General features: G+C 46.8%; 1 protein-coding gene across 3 annotated transcripts in view; it reads left to right on the top strand.

Annotated features, from left to right (window-relative positions):
• ADCK1 (aarF domain containing kinase 1) overlaps positions 1–26,533 on the top strand; it is an 83,207-nt gene that overhangs the window by 13,736 nt on the left and 42,938 nt on the right. For all 3 annotated transcript variants that reach the window (XM_087747420.1, XM_087747421.1, XM_087747419.1), the window contains exon 4: positions 18,793–18,996. In XM_087747420.1, coding sequence (XP_087603546.1) covers positions 18,793–18,996 — 204 coding nt within the window. The remainder of the gene's footprint in view (positions 1–18,792; positions 18,997–26,533) is intronic.

Raw genomic sequence — 26,533 nt, forward strand, 5'->3', positions numbered from 1 at the left:
GTGGTGTCAGCTGAACATCATGGCCACAGCATCTCTAGGTTTTAATTTTGTAGCATTAGGAAGGTCCATTTTTTGGGGGATGTGTGCCTATAAAACAGGATGTTCTTCAGTCCTCTGCAGTGATTTATTCAGAGAGATGGCCCATCTCACTGTGACATTTTTGGAGGAGGAAGGAGGAGAGAAGCGAGGGGGAAAAGGCAGTGCCTCATTTATTGCACTTTTTTTCCCTGGCTGTGCACCCTTGTGCCTGAAGTGCTTCACTCCAAGAGCATGAGTGTGAGGTGTCAGGCGCACCACTTGCCTAAGTGGTCCTGCATCTTTCTTGCAGCTCCCCAGCAGGAATGAAGCTCTGTGCCTTGGGAGCATTTAGCCTTCTCTCCTCCAGGTGGGGCTATCCCTTTTCATTTGAATCCCTGAAGACCTCATTTGCTTCCTTATAGCTGCTGAAGAGGTACATAATAGCCAGAGGAATATGTGAAGAACATCTCAACAGTGAGGAAACCATTAGGAAGCCCTTGAAGGATGTAGGCTGCAAGGAGCCTGCACCATGCGGAGCACTATAAAAAGAGCAAATGGAAAGTGAAGAAATAATCTTGTTTTATTTAGTGTTTGGACTATGCCTTGAGTCCCAATGTGAAATGAACACTCGGCAGTGCAAGGTCAAGAGATATGGTAAGAGATGGTATCTTCTTTGAAGAGCTCATGATTGAGATTTATTTATTTGCCTAGATTTTCACCCTAGATGTGTGTGGTGCAAATAGATATGCACATAGGATTTCTCAGAGGGTTGAAGGCCTGTGTAAAGAGGGAAGGAAACAAAAAGCAAGTGGGAATTGCTTAGGATCCACTGTAAGTAACTTAAGGCTGGTCCCATTGACTTTGGATGTAGGGATGTTTTCTTAATGAAGGACTGTGTAGCCTTGAACTACTGGCCAGTTTATATGACTTGGTTTTTGCAGGTCACCTGTAAAATCAGTAGAGCTGACAGGTAGCCAGTGCTTTACTTATTTTAAAAATAAGAAGACAGCTGGCTTGGGAATTTAAATAATCTTATCTGAGACTAGGAAAAAGAGATACCTAAAAGACTCATTTGGAGATAGCGATGCATCAGTACTTGCAATGGCAAACTAGGCTTCTCAAATGTTGTTTTGTTTGTCCTTTGAGTCCTTAACAAGACCCATATTGTGGATTCTGTTCCCCTTTCTAAGGTGACTGTAGTCAACTTGCAATGAAACACCAGCTTGAAGGACCCCAAATTAGGAGTATGGAGATGTAAAAACAGGTGAAAAGACTGGTGTGGCATGCAGAGGATATTTCACATATCAGGCCTGTCTGGAATTTCAGAGCAGGACCATGTACTGTAGATTTGCTCTGCTAAACCAGTGACCTTATCACATTCTCCCCAAAGTATATCTGATAAAATAATATGCTGGAGGGTAGAACACGATTATCTTACCTGTCAAGCCAGTGTCTTCATTTAGCCTGTTAAGTCAGTGTTGAGGGAATTGCTCTGGTGGGTGGTGTCTTGCAAACACTTCTCTGGACTTGGCAACATTGAAGGTGTCTTAGTGGGTTCCAGGCAAACCCTTTTACCTATGTGGGGACCATCCTGTTTGCATACTTGACGGAAAGGTGTCTCTGAAGGGAACTCTGCTGTCTTCCTCCATGCGGTGCCCCAGGGCCAGATGGGACTCTGCCAAACTGACGAAGCCCTGGGGACTAGGAAAAACGGAAGCTATGTTTCTCTTGAGTTGGAGCAGTTGCTGATTTAGTAAAGTTCAGTGCCAGGTTTGGAAGCTACGCTTTACTTTATTGACTAGAGTGTTCAGATGCCCTGCCTAGAAATCTGCTGATGTGAGCACGTGTCTGCATTTCTGTACATTTGGACAGGCACATCTGTCTGCCTGTAGACATGTGCCTGTGTGTTCAGGGTGTGAGTGCTTCCGTTGAAATAGCCACTTGCAAGACAGAGTCAAAGGTTCAAAGATGGCTTTGGAGGAGTGAATCCAAGATGGTAATCGCATTCACTGCTAGCCTAGTTAAGCCTACTTTTGGACCTATAGAATTGGTTTGAGGTTTCTTTTTGTTTGTTTGTTTTCTTTTCTTTTTTTTTTAACTTGAGAGTCCTGTCTCAGTGGCTGCAAATTCTGCTGATGGTGCACCATTCAGAGCAGCTTGCTTCTCCTTCCTCTGCAGCAGCATCATCTTGGCAGGTCTGACACCAGTAACAACTTGTTTTTGTCAGTGTACTGAGCTGATGTGACTTGGAAGGGGCCCACAGGGAGCAGATAAACATAGTGACAAAGGTCATCTTTATACAGCTTCCACTCTGTTCCTAGCTCCACTTTAACAAGGAATCTGCATGTGAGCCTGCACATATACACACGTGCACAGTGCTTTATGAAATGCCTCCCGCTAAGGCTGGATCCGTTTCCTGGCTTGCCAGCTTTGCTGAATTTAGAGGCAAATTCACTGAAAAGGTCACTAGCAGAATTGCATTTAAAAAAACGCCCAGCTCCTAAAATGTCTTTACTGCCCCTGCAGTCTCTGTTTGAAAATATACTTGTTTTGAGTTGCCTGTGAACTCTGTAACTGTGCAGCCTGTTTGTTATTGTAGGGTTGCTCTGAACACCAGTTGTTTTTTGCAGGATTGCTGAAGGGCAGCAGGCTTTGCACTCCCATTTGTTTATCATAGGACTGTTGTGTGAAGAGAAGTAGGGAAGATAGACACTTTCCTCCCTTAGGCCCTTTGCATTCACAGTCAGGCAGCACAGCTGGGCATTTCCAGAGCCCAGCAGGAGCTGTTTCATCTCTGGAGTGCTCTGGTATCGCCTGTTCTGTCTCTCCTCTTCCTCCCCAGGACAGCTTCCCTGCTTCTATTTCTTGCAGTAAGCTGAGGTTTTGCTGTGGCAGCCTGAATTGGGAGTTATTCACTGCCAATATACAGAGTGGTGATCCTTGACTGGGGAACATTGTTATAATGAAATGATGGCTCCTGAGCGATGGGGAGTGAGAAACAGCAAGGCTGTTAGCTGGAACCATGCTTTCCTTGCTCTGAGCTGGTGCTTGTGCTGGGCTGTGTGCTTGAAGACAAGAGCTGTCTGCAACCTGATCCATGTGAAGGGCTCCCAAGAGCTGTACGAGCTCCTGCCTCCGTGACGGGCAGGGTTGGATCAGCCACAACTTTCCTCGGCCTCCACTGGCCTCAGAGGCCACAGGCTAGGGACTGAGTCTCTACCAGGAGTGAGGGTGATGTTTGATTCTTTTAAACCTATATGTTTTGATTTTAGGGTAGCAAGTGCTTGGTAATGTGGCTCAGGACTCAGCAAAATGCAGGCAGAAGCAGCTTCACGCATGCACCTCTCCTGGTATATCCCCATCTGAATGCATGCAGCTTGCCTCGCTAGCCCTGCACAGCTGACCTCTCTGTTCACTTACGCTGCCATCCTGTACCAGGCCTGAATCGGCTTCCTGCTCTCTTAATTCTCCTGCAGCCTGCCCTGGCTCTGCCCTTACCTCTCCCCGCTGATGCCTCAGCCCCTGGCTGCCACCTCCCTGGCCCCCGCCGTGCCGCTGTCAGATTGGGTACAGACTTACCCTACCAGGTCTTACATTCATTAACAACTCATGTGGCAAAGATTTGCCACAACGTTAGTTTTCTGAAAAAATTGAGACCCAGGCGCTGGGTGGATTCATGGCCAGCCCCAGGCAGGACAGCTCTCCCAGGCTGTGGCTTTGCACACCTGTGTCAACAGCTGCCAAGCCAGCAGGTTTCCCCTTCCCAGTCCCTTGCTGGAGTAGGATTCCCAACACTGGCAGAGCTTAGTCCTCACCTGGAGAGACGAGCTACGTGCTATGCATGCCATAGCTTCAACCAGGCCAAGTGCCGGGTCCTGCACTTCGGTCACAACAACCCCATGCAACACTACAGGCTTGGGGAGGAGTGGCTGGAGAGCTGTCTGGCGGAAAAGGACCTGGGGGTGTTGGTTGACAGCTGCCTGAACATGAGCCAGAAGTGTGCCCAGGTGGCCAAGAGGGCCAATGGCATCCTGGCCTGTATCAAGAATAGTGTGGCCAGCAGGACCAGGGAGGCGATAGTGTCCCTGTACTCGGCACTGGTGAGGCTGCACCTTGAGTACTGTGTTCAGTTTTGGGCCCCTCACTACAAGAAGGACATGGAGGTCCTGGAGCGTGTCCTGAGGAGGGCAATGAAGCTGGTGACGGGTCTAGAGCACAAGTCTTATAAGGAGCGGCTGAGGGAACTGGGGTTGTTCAGTCTGGATAAGAGGAGGCTGAGGGGAGACCTTATCACTCTCTACAACTACCTGAAAGGAGGTTTGTAGCGAGGTGGAGGTCAGTCTCTTCTCCCAAGTAACAAGCGATAGGACGAGAGGAGACGGCCTCAAGTTGTGCTAGGGGAAGTTTAGGTTGGATATTAGGAAAAACTTGTTCCCTGCAAGGGTAGTCAAGCATTGGAACAGGCTGCCCAGGGAAGTGGTTGAGTCTCCATTGCTGGAGGTATTTAAAAGAAGGGTAGACGTGGTGCTCGAGGACATGGTTTAGTGGTGGACTTGGCAGTGCTAGGTTAAGGGTTGGACTTGATGATCTTAAGGGTCTTTTCCAACCTTGACGATTCTATGATTCTATGATCCATGATTCATTCCTGGAAATCTCACTCCAGAATGTCAGATGTCAGGTTCTGTAATGTGCTGAAATCCAATGAGCTCACAGCCCATTCTTCCATTTACAAACAGCCTAGAAACCCTAGAAATTGAAAGACTAATGCAGGCATGTGGTTTTTATTTGAAGGATACTAAATTTAAATAAAGCAACAACAAAGAAGTCAAGCTCTGTCTTTTTGCAAAATCTTTGAAATGGTGGGATGTATGTGTAGCTAATGAAGGAAGGTTCCTTTAAATATTTTTAAAAAATGTTCACTGCTTATAATTGTTGGACGTATGTGTAGTAAATTAAAGAAAAAGCAATGTATAGATGAGACCACTTCCCCACACAACCCCCATCCCAGTGGCAGATGCCGCTCCTTCCACCTGCATTGCTCAACAAATATCATCTCAAGAGGGGAAATTAATTCTCAGTTGCAACATGCCTAGTAATTCACCGCACTGTAATTCTGATGTGCAGTGCTGTCACCCACCATTGGGTGGGAGTGGAAAAGGCACTGCATTTTGTTGATGGTTGAACATTTGTTTTCCTCATCATTTTGACACCAGAGGTAATTGCCATTCCTGAAATATTCTCTCGCTACCATTACAAAGCAACTGTTAGGGACAAATTAATTATGAAGAATCTCGTTATGACAGATTAATAGGCCAACAGAGGAGATTTCTTTTTCTTCTTTCAGGCAACTGAATAGTAAAATCTAACAGTTCCCGTGTAACTGCTAGAAACACGTGCTTCTCTGTAAGCCAACACGTATTTTGTTGGAGATGGGGGATTTGCAAAACTAGGACTAGAGTATAGAGTGGGTTTCCAAGCTTGCGTTTAGTGAGCTTTTGGTTTCCCAATATCATGTGCCAAATGAGCTTGAATCTGGGCATTGCCATATGGAGGGGAGGTCTTCATGGTTGGTATTGGACCAATGTCTTCTCTCTGGGTCATGGTTAAGGCTTGGAAGTGAGGAATGCTGCACTTGAGGATTTGATGGATTTTAGAACAAGACATATAGTCATTATCCAGACTGCTTTGTGGCCACTAAGGGTTCCCTGCGTCAGGGAGGTCAGATCTGATGTGCTGGATGAGTTCCAAGTGGCCAATGATGTTCTGCCTGCCTTTGTCCTCCTGGAAGTTGGAGACTACCCACCCCAAATTATTCTTGAGGGGTGCTCTCTGGGGCCTGTCGTGATGTGGCCTATAGACGGCTGCGTTCCTGTAGTGGAGGTGACTGAGGCACCCTGCCTCCCTGAGACTGAAGTGTTCTGCCAAAGCCCAGGGGAACAGGAGTTTGAAATATCTGGATTGCTCATGGCTGTGTTTAGAAGCTCACCCAACTTATGTGTAGTCAGGACAGCCATTTATGTAGACTTGAGAACTGTGCTTTCAAAGAGGCAGTTAGATATGTATCTCATAGTTGACTGGCTACTATGAGATGTTAGTGAATCCCAGGTGCTGATGAGCACACGATTAAAAAGGAGTCTATATTAGGCTCCAGAATAGGCATAATCTAAATTTAAATAAGCCTCCTGTAGGAGGCCTGTTCACATTCTCAGCTTTACCTTCTTTGAAATCTCACTCGAGTTGTCAGGCAGACATTTAAACAGAGTTTATCACCTCCAGGCAAGTGCTCATACATACAGCACTCTGTCCCTGCCCAGGAAAGGAACACATCCTCTGTGGTAATCAATGCACGGTGCCCTTTCGTGCCATGATCTTCTTAATGAGAGAACAGTGAAGCTCCACTCTTTTCCAGAGACCAAAACAAGACCACGTTTATTCCATTTTCCATCCTCCCCTGCCTGCGGATGTCAACTCCCTGTTTCAGTGTGACTTCATCGTTCTTCATGGGATGTCTGTATCTCCGTGTAGAGTATGTAAATGCTTTAATAAAATAATTATATCAAGCTAGAAGTCATAGATAGCATTACTTTTGGATTGCTAGCATCTGATTTCTTTTCATTGTTTTGCTTCACACCCATCTTGTGTAGTGCTAATTCTCTATGGTCCTTTTTGGCGTGCAAATTTTGTCCTTGGGACTCTTGACAGTGATTGTATTTTGCCAGCAAGGGCTTCTTTGGAGGATCTCTGTCAATACTATTTTTCTGTCAGGTTTTGTACTGATTGCCTTTGTGATAGGCCTTTTGTCTTGAGTTTACTATTTACCTTCTAGTCAACGTTAGAAATTGGCTGTCTTTGACTAGTGTGTTGATGGAGATTGTCTCTTGCCTATTATCTCTACTGCAGTGTCATATTTGTTTTCTCTTGTCCAGTGTTAGCCTCTTACACCAGATTCTCCCCCTTTTGACAAAGGAACCTTGACTTTTGCTCATGTGAGATTCAAACTGAAACCTCTGGATTCCTAGATGGTGCTTTCTTTTTTAAATTGTGGCAAGCACTGCCCGATTTGCAGTTTTTTCTACAAAAAAATTGTAACTGGGTAGTGATGGACCAGGCTTTCCTTACCCTGCCACTTGGGGTACTTGCACAGGTGATCTGTGGTAATCAGCATCTCATATATCAAGAAGAAATCCACCCTAGATTTCCACCTGATAAAGCCCATTTCCTGCTATTTGTAGTTGCTTCTCTGGAAGGGTGGGGTATCCCTCCACAGGCAAGTGAGCAGGAATCTATTTTATAATTTCCTAGGCTGAGCCACTCTTAAAGACTATTGGCTGGTCACTTTGATCCTGGATGGGATAAGTAAGCTGGAGGTGGAGGCTTTCTGCTGCTTTTCTTCTTGGCTCAACTCCCCGTGCACTGTTAATGTTTCCTCTTGCACCCAATTGCTTGTAAATAAAATAATGGCTGACAGGGAGTGTGCAGGTGGAGGCACACTCCATTTTCTTAAAATCAGAATGAGACAAGGCATCCAACAGCGTTACTGACTATTTTACTCTAGATTCTTATAATACGTTTGACATTTACAAATGCAGCATCCCTGCCTTGTGGGTGCTCATTCATCTCTTAGATGAGAGGGAAAACTCAACGACTGGCAATGGAAAGGGCAAAATGTTGACTATGTAATTGTATATAAAGACGATCTCAGTTTTATTCCTTTCACAACCTTGGTGAGCCACAGCCAATTGCAGGGGAGACACGTACAATATTGTTCATTGTGATACCAGCTGCAATAAAGGCAATTGCCTCTGGTACTGCTGGGGGTAATTCCTTCTGCTTATTGTGGGAGCAAAAGTAATCTAGTCTGGATAATGAATAAGCAACATGTGGCCTCACCTGGGCTCTCCTTTTGTTCATCTCAATGTGGTGCCATGTCAAATATTCATGTTTTACTTTATTAAACTGCTATCTCATGCTCTTTTTAAGTGGCACCCTCAAAGCCAAGATAGTTTCTCTCTGTTGTTTGTGTTCCTAGCAGCCATAAGGATTCAGTAAAGCAAATGCTACCTTCACTGGCACCCACGTAAGCCCATTTTTTCCAAATTCTGCTTCCATTGGCACCTGCACAAACCTATTGTTTTCAGTGAGAAAGCAAAGGAGTGGCTGCAAGGAAGGATCTGACCTTCTAATTGCAGTTTAACAAGTCTATTGATTGTGCATGAATCAGAAGAGACACCAGCTCAGTCTCCCTTAGTGGTGACATTGCTGGGATGCTAATAGACACCAGCTGCCTTTCTTGGTATGGAGCTGCATGGTGTTAACTGGATGAAAAAGCTGGAGTAATTTATATATATAGAAATTTCACTGAAGTCAGCAACTCTGACTGATATCCAGAAGGGAATAGACCTGCCGAGTAACAAGGGGACATTTCTTTGGTTTTTTTGTTTGTTTTGTTTTTTTTTTTCAACATAGGCACTTTTTAAAGTAGAACTGCACTTTGCCATTGATGATGACTTACTGGCACCGCAACCACTCTCTATATGTTGGATGTAGTGGTATGACAGTCGCTGCAGTTTTTTGGAATTAACAGCGTAATCCCATGGTTGTTCTCTTTCCTGACTTCCTCGTCAGTCCAATTTAATCACTTCTAGGTATTTCATGTGTTACCATCCCTCTCTTCTTCAGGCATCCTGTTCCTGTGGGAAGAGGTCTGTACTTTAAAGGTCAGAGCTGCTCGGATTAAAGAAGGGGAAAGGAATCTGCCTCTTGTCCGTTTGGCAAGGGGATGTATTGAGAACTCTTGAGAGGCTGCAGTGGAAACCCTTCTTTCTGGGTTCTGTCACCAAGCTAAATGCTGGTGCCTGTCTGCGTGGCTGTAAGAGAGGGAGCCCGCTTGCTCTGCTCCCCTGGCTGTTGGAGTGACCTGCCAGGAGAGAACTTGCATATGTACAAGGGGGAGAAGCTGCCGTTGTGCGGTTTAATCGCCTGACGTTGACTCAGATAGGTCCTGACTGGAGGTCAGCTGTGACGTGCAGCTGGTAGGGTGGGATTCAACTGTTGGGAAGAGAAAAATGTCAGCCCAGATTCTTTGGTGTTGACAAAGTGGATGTGACGATTTCTCCCCTCTAGCTGCAACGGCTGCCTCTGCGCTTCCTTCTTCCCTGCACACCCACACTAGGAGAGCAGGCTGTGTGAAGCTACCCTGTCTTGACCCTCAGCTGCTGAACTAGATCAGACTTAGCTGAGCTTTCTCCATCTTTCCTTCTGTGCTTGGGCCATGCATCCTGATAAACCTCACCTTTCAGTGTGTCTTTCAGTGTGTCTTCTGTCTGTCAGTGCTTCCTGTGGACTCCATGGCTTTTCCAGCTCCACTTTATTGCAGGATGGGTGTGGGGACTCAGGGAAAAGCCTCTCAGATGTCCATCCTCATCTCTGCTGCTAGAATCCTTCACTTTGCTTCAAAGGCCAGGAGTATTCAGCATTGAACAGTTTCCCTTGATACTCATTTCATCTCATCTTCTACCTCTTCACTAACCCTAGTAACACGCTGTATGTTTCCCTTCCCGTTTGCAGTGTCTGACCTCTTGAGTAGTTGGAAAATGTTACCAGGTCAGCCTTCTTAGCACCATCTGGTCTTACTATTGAGGACAAATCACGAAACTCTCTCTCATTTATACCATACTGGTTCATCTGTCTTGCAGTAACTCCTGATGTACTTGTCCTTGTTTGTTTTGCTCTCTCTACTCTGTCTGGGACCTCAGACCTTTTTCTAAGTGAAGAGACCATCTCTACACCCCTTTTCCCAATGCGAAGCCTCCCTATACATAGCCATAATGGTATGAGCTTCAGTGACAGCTAATTCCTACTGTGGCCTTGTTTGAGCTCTTCCCCCCCTGGCTCCCCACAGCCCAGGACCAGCCCTCACTTCCCATATTACTGCCTTCCTAGGCTCTCTTTACATGGACTGTTTGGGGAGCATTCTCCCTTCAGGTCATTTTTGTGCACAGCATCGTGTCTTGCTGTTCTGTCAATAGTCTATGGTTTCTGTAGAGTGTGTCAGTAGGTCCTGTTTAGGGAACACTCCTGAATGTCACATACATCTCGGTTGATCTCGTTCCTTACAGCAACTGAAAATAGCAAATAAAACAGGGCTTAATAGGACTGATGGCTAGGAGCCCCCCACCACAGCTAAAAACAAGGCCATATAAGATGATGTTTTTACAGCCCTCAGCTTGTTTTCACTGCCAACCCACATGGTCTGATCCAAGCTGAGCAGAATTAATTTTGTTAGCAAGATTTTGAGAGATGCTGTGTCACATTTATTGTCATTTCACCTGCCTCTGTAACAGGAGCTGCAGGCTCTGTGATCAATGGATTGAGACACGTGCCTAATTTCACTGCAGCTTCTGTAAATGTCTCTGTGCCTTCTGCAGCCGTGCTGTTGAATGACTTCCTATACTCCATGGGTGCTCTGCAACAAATCACAGCACAGATCGCTTTGTATACCAACCCTATCGGGACAACAAGGCACTGAGGGTGCTTTTAGGAACCTGCTGACTTTGCAGGTATTATACATCTGTGTATACATAGGTCTGGTCCTTCTTATGCAAATCTGATCTGATCTTGTCCTCATGTGTAAGTGCCATTCACATAAGTGTACATGCCCCAAAAGAGAGGCTATGTGAAGGACCTGTTGTGCAGTCACAGGTATTGTCTTCTGGAGAGGGCTCCCCTCAGGGTAAAACAGCTTCAAGAGCAGAACCTTGTTCACTGGAGGTGATGTCTGTAGGTGTAAAGAACTCAGCTTGACTCTCAGATTCTCGTATTCAACAGTTTGATCTGGAACTGTTAGTGGGAGAGAACAGGCAGGTAATGCCATAGCCACAGAAGTGCTACGTCCCAGTTGTTTTAGCATGTTATTTTCCCCTTGTCTCTGACCATCCCTTCCCTGTGCTCCTTGTTCTCCCTGCTCAGGAGACTTAGACAGAACAGTGCATTGTATCACAGAGGTGTCTAGAGGGGAAACAGCTGCTCCCTTCTGATTTTTCTCCTGAACTGCCCCACAGATAACTAATTGCAGCTCAGTTGCTTCTATTAGCTATTTACCTAAAATTGAGCTGGCTAATGAAAATGTTTCTAATTAATACGAGGCAGATTAAAACTCATTACAGCAAGGTCGTCAGTAATGAGAGATAATCAGAGCACAAATGACCGAGCTTGGAGCAAAATGAAGATGGAACATGAGCAGGCTATCGGCACTGGTTGTGCATGCACCAGCCAGCAAGGGCAGGGTTTAGCAAGGTGACTGCTGGTGCTCCACGCTGCGGTCGAGCAGCACTGCTTCCTCCTCTCAGAGCAGCTTGGGAAGTAACTGGCTGAAGAGATGGACCTCAGCCCAGCGTAAATGTTTCCTAAATCAAGTGACGTCTCAAACTAGGGGTTTGTTGCTAGGCCTCCCCTTAGTCACCTGTAGGGATTGTTAGGAACCATGTTGTGAATCAGGGTATTAGCGGGAAGAGCATGGGTGTGTGTGTAGCTTGGGGGTGAGGTCAATGTCTGTGTGTGCTTGTACACGGAAATTCAGAGGCCTGATGGCTCGGAGGGTGGGAGCTTGCACATCTGTTCAGCGTGAAACTGAGAAGCTAAGAAATTGTCGCTTTAGTCTAGGGGATCATCTCCGTCCTTTATCCTTTGCAAGCTATGAAGCGCTCTTTCTCACTTCCTGGCTGTCCCACTGGCAACCTACTGTTGTGCCAGAATTTCTGAAGGATTTTGGTATCTGCTAGAACTATTTTGAGCTATGGAAGTCAAAACGGAGAATTAGGGGGATGCCTTTTTAAGCAGGGCTTGCACCACGGGGAACTAACGAAAAAGTATATGTCTGAAAAGGTAACAATGTACCTGCCTAAGTGGGAACATATGGAATACCCTACTCTCATATGGGCAGGCAGAGACCCATAGCTAAATCTTTAGGAATGTTATGCATAACTTATACAAATAGTGAATTATTAGATAGTGGGGTACATTGCAGCAGGAGTTATTCCAATTCCAAAGACGTGTATCTGTCTGTGATCAACAGTATGATCAGTTAGTATTGGTATAAGGAAGCGTTTGAATGGGAAATATCTGGTGTGCATTGGAATGAGATTTTGTAAAAGGTATGCAGGAAAGATAGTACAAAAAGGAGGCAATAATAATTCCATTTAGAGTTGTGTGTCTCCTTGCCGCACACCTGCTGTCAGTCAGTTTGATTACCAGGCTGACAGTGTTAGTGAAGGCTGTAGTAGTTTATATTAACTGTATACTTATTCAGATTTGTTGAAAGAGGAGATAACAGCCCCTTGGATGAAACTACACTGTCATTTTCTGTTGCTGTTTTTAAAGCACCCAGGTACCCTATTCACTTCACCAGTAGCTGTATCCTCCCTAAACATCTTCACAGATCTTTTGGCACGGCACTTGATTTCAGTCTCTCACTGCGTTAAATTGAGGTGGACATCCTTTCATTCCTCTCTGGTTTGTGCTGTCCTGTTTTGCTGTACACCAAATAGGTTCTTTAAAGATTTTAATGATGCTGGGAGCATCAGTGCACCCTGTTTTCATTCTGTCTCTCACTGTGGCCAATCAATAGGGTAATTTTTGTCTTGATGCCTTGAGCAAGAGTGTTTAAAGCCCTTTAGACATTTTATTACACGTAATGTTCTTATGACTCTGTAAAATGGGGGATAGCGATCCTGAGTTTTGTAAAGAGCTTTGTAAAAGCACTTTTAGAGATGAAGAGCTCCATATAAAATCAGGTATGGTTGTTTTATCATAAATGTCTAAAGCCTTTCTGAATTCCATTAAGCCCTTGGCTTCTCTGTCCTCTGACAGTGAGTGCCACTGGTTAATGCTGTACTGTGCAAAGTGGGATGTAAAAAAAACTTTAAAAAGATTGTTGCTTTGTGGAATGCCCTATTATTTGCTGTTTTGTGAGAGCTGGAAATAGGAACGAGAGGTTTTCTTTTCATATAACTCTTCTCTCTTATGTATCAACTCTCTCTAATCTAAACAGATCCCTAACATTTCAGATCTCTTTTTTTATAGACTCTTTTCAAGTCCATGATCATTTTTCCCTGTCCTTCTCTGTCCTCTTCTTTTTCTTCTGTACCCCTTTTTGTGATGGGATGTCCAGAATCCAAGGTGAGGTTGTGCTTTCAGTTTATACAATGGCATTTTGATATTTTGAATGTTTTTCTCTTTTTCTTTCTTAACACAGTCAAACAGCTTGTTTGGGTTTTCCTGACCCCCACTGTGCATTGAGCAAGTGCCTTCACTGAGCCATCCACAACAACGTGATGCACGTGTTGGGCGGTTACAGTTAATTTAGAGCCCATCAGTGTGTGCAGCCAGGATAAATTGCACCTTCCAATATGTGTAACCTTGCAGCAATCTATGCTGAGGGGGATCTGCCAGTCTATTAATGGTTCACCTGTCTTTGGTAGGGACTTGGCAGGGCTTATTTTTCCATAGTGGTGAATAATTTCTGTTGCATCTCATGGAATTTTTGTCACTGCACCCTTCTCTCCTTTGCCAGATAGCTAGCAGGGAAATTAAACCTTGGTGTAAGAAGGGGTGTAACGGGACACTCTGCTGTTTGTTTTTGACAGTGATGCGGGTCAACCCATTTATAGCAGAGAGCCCCTTCTGCCTGGCGGGTGCTACCTGTACCTGTTTCCCTTTTCATCACATTTCTCAGTGCTTCCAGTGCTAGTTCAGCCTCACTGGAAGTAACAACATTGCAGGTGCTAATGTAGACAGGGCTTCTGCAGTATCACCTCGTCTAAAAGAATTCAGAGCAGGTTGAAATGAAGCTGTGGTAAAAACATCACTAAATGTTGCAGCCTTGTCCTAACTAGAGAGTCCCCCACTGCTGCTGCCTGTAGTGCTGGGCCTGGTGTTGCAAAAAGGGAATTCTGAGCCAGGAATGGGATAAAATGAGCAAGTGCTGTAAAGAAGCATTTTTGTATCTTCTCCAATAATTACTCAGTTTTCTTTTCACTCTTTGTGAGGGGATTTATTGAAAGGCACTTGAAAGTCCCAATAAATATCTCCCTTTTCTCTTCTATTGACCACTGCATTAACATGCTCGGAGTATTTTAGTGGACTGGTGAAGAATGATTTTTTTTCCTCTCAAAATGCCTGTTGGCTTTTTTCAGTCATATCACATATAGCTAGATGATTTTTAGTACTCTCTATAATTATTGTCTCGACTAATTTAGTTGATACAGAATAAAAGCTTGCAAGACTATAATTTCCCAGATTACTCTGGATTTTTCTTAAATACAGGGCAACGTTTGTTCCCCTTCAGTCCTCTGGAAGCTAACGGTTTTAATGTGCAATCCCCTTTTTATTATGATTATTAGCATCTCGGCTACTTTTTAAATTCATCTCTAAGTGTTATATGATTGAAGTTTTCAAGGTGTTTTCTGGAGACATCTTTCGTGAAATATCAACTTGGAGAGTATACCTCCATTGTAAGCAGTGATGGGCAGGCTTGTCCTCAGCATCCTGCCCCATGGAGGGAATTGCCTGCAGCAGGAGAAGGTGCCTCCTTTCCCTTGCTCAGGTTGGGAGTAGGTGGGATGCGAGCGGGCACCACGTGGCGTGGAGCTGTTCCTGCTCACCTGTACAAGAGTGCTCTCCGGTATGGAGGTGAGAGGAGGAGCAGTCCTGCTAGCCCTGTCCTCTGGGCGAAATCCAGCCTGATGTCCTTTGTGAGATGTCTGTGTTCGCAGTGTTCCTGGAGGCAACGCTCATCACCAAGAATTTCTGGTGACTTGTTTGTTATGTCTTTGACTAATTGCATTTCAAATTTTCTCTCTGCATTCCTAATCCTCATTTCACGTTTTGCCAGCTATGAGTACGCCCTTCAGGGTTGGAATGACTTTTCTGAAGGATTTTTCATGTGAGGAGTGGCTTCCACCACTTACCTTATGGTCTTTAGTGGCCTTTCTGAGCCCTTTTGTCACCAGGTCTGATACCAGATACTCAAGTTTTCACCAGTATATTTTAACTTCGGTATTTATTTTCTGCTAAATTAATTCTGTTATTTTTAAGACCAGATTAGCATCTGCCAGTTTGTGACACCTTGCATGTCTGATGCTCTGAAGAGCAGTTCTTTGCCAAGGTCTCTGTGAGTAAAGGCTCCTTCAAAAGCATCAAAATTACTTGAGAAGCCAGGTCTGCTTGTATATCAAGGGTAAATTAAAAAATGTCCCTTTGCAGCCCTGCTTGCTGAGTATGTGCTTCATCCCAGAGGTGCCTCCTCTCCATACCTGACAGTTATTACTTCCATTATGGCCCATATGGAACAATTTTAATAATCAGTGTTAATCCCCATCTACCCAGGGCTTAGGTAAACCACAAGTCTGATAGCCATGCTGTGGGTCAATGGAGAATTTGTCCTGCTGAAATTTGGGGAAGGGGTTTGAGAAAGAAAGAGATGCCCATGTGGACTGAGGAAAGAACCATATACACACTCAGATGGCATTTGTGATCCGAAGTGCTTCCTGAGGGAGGCTTATTCTTGGTAATCCTTGGTACATGAAATGCTTCCTTTCTCTGCAGTGTGCTCCTAGGCATGATGCATACAAGCAGCTCCCTGTCTAACTAGCTGTTGTTCCCAGCTCTTTTCCCTGATAATAAGAATCTTCAAGGTATTGCTTGTGCAACAAAGAGCAATATCTTGTGAGAGTTCTTGGAGAAAAGCTTTGAGCCATTCTGGGGGTTTCCATTTACTCTGCAATTTCTTCAAGGTAGGACAGAAACATGGGTTAACAGTATTGGACACAGTAGTAGGAATGTGGAAATCTTACTTTGCCTATGATTAGGAGAAGGTCATCTATCAGAGAAACAAGTGCTGCATCTGGACTGTGACCTAGCTTGGGGAGATCCAGGCAATTAATAGATAGCGTTATGAACATTTTTCTGCTAAAAATCCTGACGTGGTTGATAAGAAAAGAGACCTTGGAAGCTGCATTCACAGTCCTGCTTCATTCTCACTGTACTTCTGCCTGTAATGCAAACTGGAATTTTGTAAAATGTGGGGCTACAGATAGATTTCCTTCTTCTGCTACCAGTTGCCTGGTCATCTTCTGTCTCTCTAGCAGGGGCAGGAGCTGGCGTTCCCTGGTCCGGACAACCAGCCAGGTCAGCTCTCTCTTAGGAGTTTTAACCAAACCAGTTGTGAGAGCATGGTAGAGGATGCTGTGCATGGGGGTTTTGTTGTTTTGTTCCTGGAGCCCTCTGTAAGGATGCTCTTGTATCTCTTGGCCAGGACTGCTGTGTCCATGAGGCCAACCAGGTTCTCTACAGGGTGGATAAGTTTGGCAGGGCCAAAATTTCCTCTCTCCTTGTGCTAGAGGAGAGAGGGGCTATTTCTGCTCCCTTCTCAGCAGTGACCGACATGAAGATACACCCTGCATCGAAGTGTGTCTGTACCCAGTTGCATTTTCAGCTACATGAACTTTCCATCCTGTTTTTTCCATCTCTCTTGGTGATCCGTGTGGGGCAGGTAGGTGCATTGGAGCCAGCACCTCTACCCTGACCTGGCTGCCCAGCCTCACACCCAGGACTGCGCTACAGCCCCAGGGGTGCTGCCGCTTTGCCCTGAGCCATGCTGCAGCCTGGAGTCATTTGATGGACTCCCGCTGTGCCTGTGGGAGGTCGCAGGGCCCTGTGCTGGCCCGTGCTCAGTGCTGGGGTTTTTGGAGCATATCTGCAAGAAGCCGAGCCTTGCCACTGTTTCCTGCCCGTGCCCTGGGCTGTGGCTGCCCGACGCCTCGGGAGAGGCGGCTGCCTGACCACTGCTCCCCTTTCCCTTTGCTGCTGGCAGGGGGTTTCCTCCACGGCTGGAGGCAGCTGGCGGAGGGCGATTATCGGAGCTGCATAAAAGCTGTTTCCCTGTAATGGGCTGCACTCCTGGTGCTGTGACAAACTACCCAGCTACTCTGGCTCCCTCCCTCCCACTGCCTTTCTCTTTCATCCCATTACTCCCTCGCTGCCTTTCTTGCTCTCTTGTCCTCTTTCACAGCTTCCTTTCCTTGTCCCCTTTTGGCCTACTTTTGCACCCGCCGCACACAGGGAAGGAGAGCAGGGAAACAGCCAGGGCAGAGGCTTGCTTGTTACAGCAGGAGCTTTAAAGCTGGTGTGTAAAATGCAGCACAGTAATGTGGGAGACTTCAGGCTTGCTTGTGGGTGTTATTTTCTGCCTGTGTATTTGTGAGTGCTTTTGAGCAGGCAATATGCTGGGGGAAACTCACTCTCCTAGCGCAAGTTACGCTTGCCTGTGCGTGCCCGCCTAGGAAAGTGTGTGTGTGCGTGTGTGCGTGCGTGTGTGCATCAAGCTGTCGAGTCTTACACGCTAAGTGTGAGACTACACATTAGGCTTTCTCCTCACACTCCCCCAGGCCTGTGTTTTGTGCGCTTGCAGCTCTGCACCCAGTCTGTCCCCTGACACGTTCCCAAATGTGAGACACTCGCCCTGTCTCATGATGTGACACAGCACTGCTTTGCACGGAGGGCAAAGATAGCCACTAAAGGGGGTGTGTGTGGTGTTCATGCGTGTTTGTGGTGTTGTTCCTTTCTCCCACGTACTTCGAGGCTTTTGGTGGAGTCCCTCACCACAGGATCTTGGGCAGATGAGGTCTGCAGACACAGGATTTGACCTTCAATGACTTCTGACACAGAAGCCAGAGGAATTAGGAGCCTCTATGCAGACAGGTGTCAGGCATTAACAGGAGATGGGTGCAGAGTTATTTTTTGTTACTGATTTGCTTAGATTTTATTAATATATCAGAGTAAACTTATCTGAAGTTTATTAAAGAATATTGAATATAGCTGTGTCCTTGGCAGGAGGCTTTTCTAGTGAGAGTAATAAAGGCAGAATAAATCATTGTCAGTGAAGGATGTGGTGGCTGGTCTGTTCTTGAAAGGCAGAATGAACCTCAGGAGCTGAAATCCAGACCAGGCAAGTGATTGGTGATGGGTTTTGTCCTTTGGTGGCTGCATTTTGGCCAATGTGAGCAAAGCTGGCAAGTCTAATTCTTAGTTTCTAAAACCACTGTCACTGCAGACTTTGTTGGCAATGTAAGCACTAAGAGCAAGATCTGGCTGGACTGGAAGGATGTAATTTCCTCTTGTGGTGTGTCAGAGTGAGCTGAGGAGAATGGAGGACTGCCCACTAACTGTTCTTCTCACTGCCAAATAGACATCTGTAGTTTTGATTTTTAACAGACTCTTCTTCCAAGTTCCTGGAAGTTTCTGGGATGGTATCTGTGGTTTTCTTCTCACTTTAATTCATTGCACTCACACTAAGAGTCTAACATACATGGTTGTGGTCCTGACTTTTGTCTTTTGACAAGGGATTCCCAAACTGTGCATCGTAGCAGTGGATCACAGTGACAAACTAAAGCTGCCCTATGGCTAGACTTCTTATTCTGTGGAAGGATGTAGCCCTGAACAGAGCTAAAAACTAATGTGCTGTCACTGATCACGGTGCCTGTGCAAACAAGTGTCGAAGCCCCTTATACTCTGGAGCATCTTGTCGTGGTCTGGTTCAGCCCCTCTGAATCAAGCCAGAGTCCTAATACTTAGCTGACACATTAGATGATGATGCCCAAAATCAAGAAAGGAAATCCCTGGTCTGTTTAAATACTGGACAAATAAAAAGTGTGTATGTGGGTGCGTGTACGTAACAGACAGCAAAAGGACTTGGCTGACGTTCTGGTCTCTCCACAGGTGCACCTGCGCTCTGCTGAGCGCCTCCGGGAACTGTGCTGTGCCAACCGGGGCACCTTCATCAAGGTGGGACAGCACCTGGGAGCGCTTGACTACCTGCTGCCTGAGGAGTACACCCGCACCCTCAAAGTGCTGCACAGCCAGGCCCCGCAGAGCACCAGGCAGGAGATAGAGCAAGTCATCCGTGAGGATCTGGGCAAAGAGGTAGGGGCTGCCATAGCCTGTGTTGGCTTCTCAGGCCTCAGCAAGCCCTGGGCAGCTAGAAGAAGGAAAACAGGAGCAAGGAGGTCCTTGGTGGTTCTCAGTCACGAAAGATACCAAAGGAACATATCTCCTCCTTGCCCCTGGGAGAATACCATGCGAATTTTCCGTGCCCATTGATGGACATTATTGGCAATCTTAGGAAAGGAGAAGATAACAGAGGATTAAGGGTGTGAGGGCTGCCAGGTGGAAATGGCAGGGCTCAACAGAGCAGCGTATCCCAGAGGTTATGCCAAGACTAACAGGGTTGCTGGAGGTCAGGATGGAGGGCTGTCTGCCACACTGAGCGGTGGGAGCTGGAGATATTGATGTTCAGGACAAAGATATATTAGCAGGGCTCTGTGAGGGACGACTCTCTCCCCTAGCTGTGCTAGACCAATTCCAGCTAGCATTGACAGCCTTTTACTTTCTCGAGCCCCTAATTAACCCCCAAAGAAAATAATAGCATAAATCACTTTTGGTGCTTGCAGTCACGTAATACAGTAGCCCAGGAGTCTGTGTCACCATTAACCCTCAGCAGTCCGCAGCACTGAGATCAGAGGTGGGTGCCTGTGTTCATGGGATATAAGGGAAGTAACCACAGTATTTAGAGAGGGTTGTTCTGCTACTTTGCATCTTGCCCCTTACAAGAAGAGGTCCCCTCACACTCCTGCCCAGGTTGAGGAGAGGCATTTCAAGGATCACAACTGACATGATGAGAGGGAGGCAGGAGGCAGCAGTGTGCAAAGGCAATGGAAGAGAAGGTGGGAGTGAGGGAGAGGAAGACAGGAGGCTGAAGAATGGAAGCAGTGTGGATGTGTGTTTTGAGGTATTCTGGGGTGTGTGACTGTGTGGTGAGGAGGTATGGGGGTAACATGATGAAGTAAGTGAAGTATTTGCACCTAGTGAGTACACCATGGGCAGATTTGGATGGGTTGGGTCTGCCTATGTGTCATTTTAGGCCTAGGTATTGTCTAGTCAGGAATGGCAACTAATATTTCCCTGCTGTTTGATGGCAGGGTTAATGTCAGCCCCTGACCTGAAAGATGTTCCCTTTCTCAGTGCTGCATCCTTGTAGCATGGCAGGTACCAGCTGTGTTTCATAGCTCAGTGGATAGATGGAGCAGGGCAGGCTGTCTGCTCCCTGCAGACCCGTGCTGCTCCATGGGCCTCCATCCGGCAATCTTCCCTCTGCAGAAGCCATGGAAAGCCACGCTGAGGTTAGCCCCATTAAATGACCGCAGCCCGGGCTCAGTTTGTGTGGCATCTCTCAGGCTGAGCTAGGCGCTCGGAGGTGGGCCCTCTTCTTTTCTCTCAAGTGCGTGTTCAGCTGCCACTGATATGCCCTGGTTTCTTTCAGCTTTTTGGGAGCTAGACGAGCCCTCTATGCCTCATTGATTCCCAGTGAGGCAGCTCGAATCCAGTCTCCACAGCAGCCTTCCCTCTTAGCATTCACTTCACCCGCATGGGCAGTGCTGGGCAATATTTAATTTTAAAGAGACAGAGAGAGGGAGGGGAAAAAGGTAGAAATGGGAAGAAAGGGATAGAGAGGAAATGCTAATGAGAAAAAGAGAGCGATGATAAAAGAGAGAAATGAAGAGAATGACGTATAAAAATAAAGGAGCTGGTGAAACTGGGCAGTATTAAAAGCAGAGGTAAATGCCCATTTCCATTAGTTACAAGGTACCACATCAAGGTATTTAAAAGCAAAAAGGATTTGGGGAACCTAATGCACCAAAGTTGTCTTTGCTGAAGCCCAGAGGATTTAATAGGGTTACTTCAGGAGCAAATTTAATTCCAGTGTAGCTACATCCTCAGTACATTTTAAATACAATATACTTTATACTTAGCTGAAATATAGATGGCAGAAGGGCAAAGTGGAGTGTCAGAGCAGAGGGGAGTGCAAAGAGGGATCCTGAAACCTTCCCCCTTGGGGCCAGCATCACACCTGCAAACTTGCAGATGAATTCAAACAGAAGAGAAAATGACAGTGAGGGAACCTTCCCAGGGAGCCTGAGCCTAACCGTGCTGCTCTCAAATTCAGTGGTAAGACTTCCAGTTCCCCCATCAGGCTCAAGAGCAGGCTTCTCAGATGAATCTCAGGTGTAGGCAAGAAGTAATTATATACAGTTTGGATCAGTGCAGAACAAATGGGGGAAACAGCAACTGGAAGTACAGAGATACCTAGGGAGGCATGTGACAAGCTGACAAATTAAGCAAGAGCTTGCAAAAGGGCATAAGGATCAAAAAAAGCCAATTTCATGTATAGAAGCGTTGTATCTTCAGTCAATTAGAAATAGTCTGTCTTCTGACGTGACCTACTCAGAACCTTATCAGAGGCTTGGATGTTGGTCAAATTGAGTGGTTTTGTGGGAAAACTGGCATAAATGGAGAGCATGCCAATGGGACTGATCTTTGAGCAAAGGCAGGGGGCTTGTGAGGTGGGTTTACAGCAGTTCGACATGGCTCTGCTGTCACCACGCAGAGTTGCGTGACACCCTGCTGATGGGGGAACTCCCATTCTACGCCAGCATCGTGGCTGGAGACTGGGAGCTGCAGCATGTAGCTCTGCTGCATGAGCTAATGGACTGATTTAAAGGCAAATGGCATGTGTACTGATCTGACACAGAAGGAGAAGCACCATATATGCTGACTAGTGGGTAGCCCTGTCAAACCCTGTTTTAAGTCTAGGGTGAATCTGTGTACCTATCAAGGATCATTAGGATAAAAATAATCAGTAGTGAGCAGATGCTGGCTTTCTAATCTCAGCCATAGTGGTTTGGCTAAGTGATGGTGGGAGGTGATCATTCTCTTGAGTGTTGTATGCAAGAGGTTGGGGTGGGGGTGTGATTCTCAGGACAACACCAGTAGTAGCAGTGGGAGAGGCTGCACGAAGAAATCTTTACAATGACTCCTGGAAACGCTCACTAGCAAGATCATTGAGTAAGAGTCTTTTGGGGAGACAGTGGAGATACCACAGGTAGGGCTTGTTCCGGATGGATTCCTTGGATCAGTTGGGAAAAGCTGTGTGCATAAGAATGGGTGATCAGATATGAATGAGAGAGTCTCTCCTACTTCTATTCTCATCTTCCCTGCTTCAACAAGGTTCTGAAAGTGAAAAGGTGTCAGGCGTGGAAAATGAATGCAAAATGAGTATGTTCTCTACCCCACAATTGTCATTGTCTCTGCAGGCTATTAATGACACAGGGAAAGATAGCTGGTTCAGCTAAGCTCTCTAACTCAACAAGGTGCATGCGGAGCAGAGCCAGGCAACTTCTGGTGAAATCTGGGCACCAGACATTTAGGGAGAAAGGCTGATGAGAGGCTCTGGAAGATGAATCTTTTGGAGAGGCTGCACCTTAAAAGTACAAAATCGTTGTGCTTAGAAACTAGAAATGATGGAAGAAATGTTTTGCCAGCACTGGGATTAGGGGCATTTCCTCCCTCTGGCAGGTCTGTTGGAAGAGACTGGCTTGTGGCCGTGGGATATAGGGATACTGGGGAGGTGATGCCAGTTTGATCCCAGAGCAGAGATGCCTCCCAGAGCAGGGCATCTCTGAGTTTGGCCATGCCAGTTCCACCTGACAACCCTTCGGTGTCTGTCAGAAAGGCTTCCTGTAGGTCTTTCTCTGTGTTACTTCCATGGACAAGGTGCTCAGAGGTGCTTATTGCTCGTTGCTAAGACTAATTGGGCTATTGTGAAACTCTCCCCTTTCAAAAATAAATCTGCTTCTCTCTGCTGTGATCAAGGCCATTCCAGACCATCCCTCCTCATAGGACTGAGTGGCTGCAGAATGACTTGGCAGCTTTTACAACCCTCCTCTTCCAAATATCCCTGGTGTCTTTCTGTTGCCTGGCTCCAGTACTGTCCAGTGCAGTCCCTAATATGGCTCTGTGGGTCTTGCTTCTCTGCCGCTGTGCAATGATAATGAGTTTGGATACTGTGACATCTCCTGACTTCACTGTGTACTCCTATCTATGCCTTCACACTCTTTTACCTCTTTCTAGTCCTAAAATACCTCCTGGTTTGCAGTCATCCATCTGATCTGCACATCCCAGTAGGCCAGAGCGTAGCTCTACCCACTCAGCACCACGGTAATCCCTCTCCTGTGTACAGCAAAATGTCACTTTCCAGATCCCATTGCTCATCAGCTTCCAGCCCATCCTCACACATCAGCATTTTGTAATCAACTTTCTGACCTTTTCCCCAAGACTCCTTATTCTCCCCCTCGGTGTGTTTGCATACTCCATACTCTACCCAGGCTTTTACTCATGTTGCAGGTAATTTGTCTTGGTGGGAGCATTCCCTCCCCATCCACCCATCTCTAACCACTGTCCCTTCAGAAGTATCCCAGTGTTCCTCTCTGGCAGGTTCCCGCCAGGCTGGTCCTCTGGTTCCTGGTCCTATGTCTGGTTTGAGGTTGCGCGGTTGGGAGTTAGGGCAAGAATAAAGTTAGCATCCCCACGAGGCGAGTATGGTCTCAGGTAGGGTCTTTCCCATGCTGGTGGGCACCTGTGCTGCGCAGCTGCTCAAGTGCTCTGTGTCCAGGCTGCGTCTTTGCCTGGGGAGCGAGGGGCTGGTGTAGGGCACAGGGCTGGCCTCGCCTGCTGTGCGAGTGAGGGTCTGTCCTTCCTCCTTGCCCCTTGACTTATCCTTACATCTCTGGCCTCTTGCTAACAGCTCTTGAAGCTGTCGCAGAGGTGAGTGGGAATTGCTGAAGCTGAGCAGTCTCAGATGCTATTAAGTGAGGGGTCCCAAGAAGTCCTGACCAGCTCTCTGCTTGGACCCCAGGTATCCACATCTGCACACACACTTACACCATTGCTGCTGAGTTTGCTGCGCTCCAGGAGGGCTGAGAAGCAAAACAGGCTCCATAGGGAGAACACACCGGTGATTGAATGTGTTGCTTCCAGTGCTTGCTTTGTTCAAAGCTGGGAGAAAGGTCTGGGGAGAGCCCAGAGGTCAAGGCTTGTCTCTGCTGAAGCCAAATCGTATAAAGGGCTTAAATTGATGGAAAGACAGTAATTTGGAAGGATGTCAGTCCAGTTCTGCTTTGTGGGAGTGCAGGTAATGGGAAGTAGTTTCTAATTGCTTGATTAGCCAGCACCTCCAAGGAGACCATCCTTTTCATCCACAGTTAATTGCGGCTTTTACCTGTTGTTCAAGGACTATTTTGCCATTTGCAGGAAGCCTCCCGCAGCCATACAATAATGGAGCTCACTGACTGAGCAGGGCAGAATACGTCAGCGAGTTGACTGTGATTTGTAAGCAAAACACGTGTGGTAGAGGAACCTCCTGTGCTGTGGTTTGTGAAGCAGGATGCATTTTTACAGATAGTGATGCTTGGGGGACCCAGCCTTCTATTAAAGGGCTTTGCTCTCCTTGGATTCCTACCCTTTTACCTGGCATGGCATCAGTGCTGTGCGGTAAGAAATAGATACTCCTCATCTGGGAAGTCATTGTCCCTGCAGCAAAACTGTGGTTAAGAAGGATGCTGCCCTTTGTCCCTCTACCTTAAATTGCTTCCAAGGTTCCCAAAGTGTTTTCTAGGTTGGGTACACGAGCTTTATTCATCCACTGTTGAAATGTACCCATATACACCTGGGAGCATTGTCATTGCAATCATGCGCAGCAGTGCCACACGGCCATTTGACAGGGAGCGACAAAAATCGTATGCCCGTGTGAACCTGCCGTGGGAAAGATTTAGAATGAGACTGCAGTGAGGTGCTAATGCCCACAGCAAGAGACTTCCCTGCCCTCGAACTGTTGGAGACTGAGAAAAGACAGAGGGAATAGAAGAGACTCCTCTTTTTACTCATATTTCTGTACACACTCTTGGTACAGCCTGGCAACCTTTGCTGTGCCAGTGACAGGGAGAAGGATGGACTGATGCCCTTCCTTCTGGAACTGTTGATTAGCATTTTAAGCTCTGGCAAGACATATGCTTACTTCTGATTTGCAGAACTATTGAAGCAGTGCTCAGCCCTGTGGGAGAGCAGCTAGGCCTTCAATAGGCTGTTGGGTATTACACTGCATGTCCTACAGCATCCAAGTTATTCTCAAGGGAATATGAGCCACTTTCTATAGCTGGCTCCATATGTTGCCCTAGCAAAGGTTCATTTACCCTGCTAGATCACAAGGTCTTCAGGTCACGATGCTGCGGATCCTGTTATGGCACCAGAAAGCCTCTTCCCAGGCTGGCAGTGTTGTCTAACCCATCCAGGATGCCAGGACACGTGCCTTCTTCCTCCAGTGTTGCACAGCCTTGTGGTCGAGCGTTCTGCCCGAAAGCACTGATGTGTGGCACAGTCAGTGCATGGTCACTCTCATGGTTGCTTGGGGCTGTGGGACTGATGCTGAGTGGCCCTACTGAGCACCCAGGTCTCCCGTAGCTTGTGACCCTGGTGCTGTCCTTAAGTACTCCCCTCCAGCCACAGTGTGCTGGGGTGCTCTGTGAGGCTGGCCCTCACGTACATCACTAACAGACACAGGGAAGCTAGATTTAGGTCAGCAAGAGCCTCCTCTGCCTGCTATGGGCGTTATGTCCATCACAGGAAATCTCCTCTTCCTGCACGACGTTACCCACCCTCCATTACCCACCAGAGTGGAGGCTGGGCTGTGGTGGCCATTACTTTGACAGTGTGAGGGGCTGGGAAGAGAGACGGGAGGATTTGGCCCTTCTCCCACCCTTCTGAGCCTCTCTCAGTAGGCCTGTCAGGGCTTCCAAGCAGCCGTCAATAAAAAACACATTTGTATTAAAACTATAATGAGGAATAAAAAAACTTCACATTTTTTTCAATAACTCGGGATATAAAAAAGAGATTTTTATCAATTATGAAAAGGATTTTGGCCATAAAAAGGTAATTTAAAGAGTCTGAGATGGATGGCGAATAGCATTAATGTCACCCAGAACAAATGGGCCCGCATTACTCAACTGAAAGGCAGGAGCGGCTGCCTGTGCAGGTCCCGCTGCTTCTGCAGCCGCCGCCATGCTTTCCCTGCCCTGTCTCTATTAAGAGGCCCCAGCTGCTGGCGAATCTCAGTGTGGCTGCCGCTACACCGCGCCCTTGTGCGGACAGTAGCTGCTCAGAACAACTGCTCCACTGCCAAGGGCAGATGGGGAAAGCTTTGCGTGGTCCACCTTGCTTTGTTCCTTGTGTCCCTGCTCACTCCATTTGCAAGCTCCAGAGTTACTGACCCTTAGTGTCAGGCCAAGGACAACCTGATGTCCTGATTGCCAAGGAAGCTTTGGGGCAGGGTACTCCCTTCTTCCGTGCATTTTCTCTCTGCTCACAGCTCCTGGGAGAGGATCTGGCTGAGTCCTGCTCATGGCAGCCTCCTCCTGGGTGCTCTAAGCCCTGTTGCCTAAGAGAGGGAAGGTTTTGTGGATAGATTAGAGGATAATCTCCTTTGGCTTCCTTCAGGTTAAAGAAATTTACAATACAGAAAGTTGGACAGTGGATTTTCTGAAGGAGTTTTTGGGGGTTCTTCTGCAAGGAA

Source organism: Nipponia nippon, unplaced genomic scaffold, assembly GCF_047370975.1.
Source record: "Nipponia nippon isolate SJK-2023a ecotype South Korea unplaced genomic scaffold, ASM4737097v1 scaffold_11, whole genome shotgun sequence".
Taxonomy (NCBI): Eukaryota; Metazoa; Chordata; class Aves; order Pelecaniformes; family Threskiornithidae; genus Nipponia; species Nipponia nippon.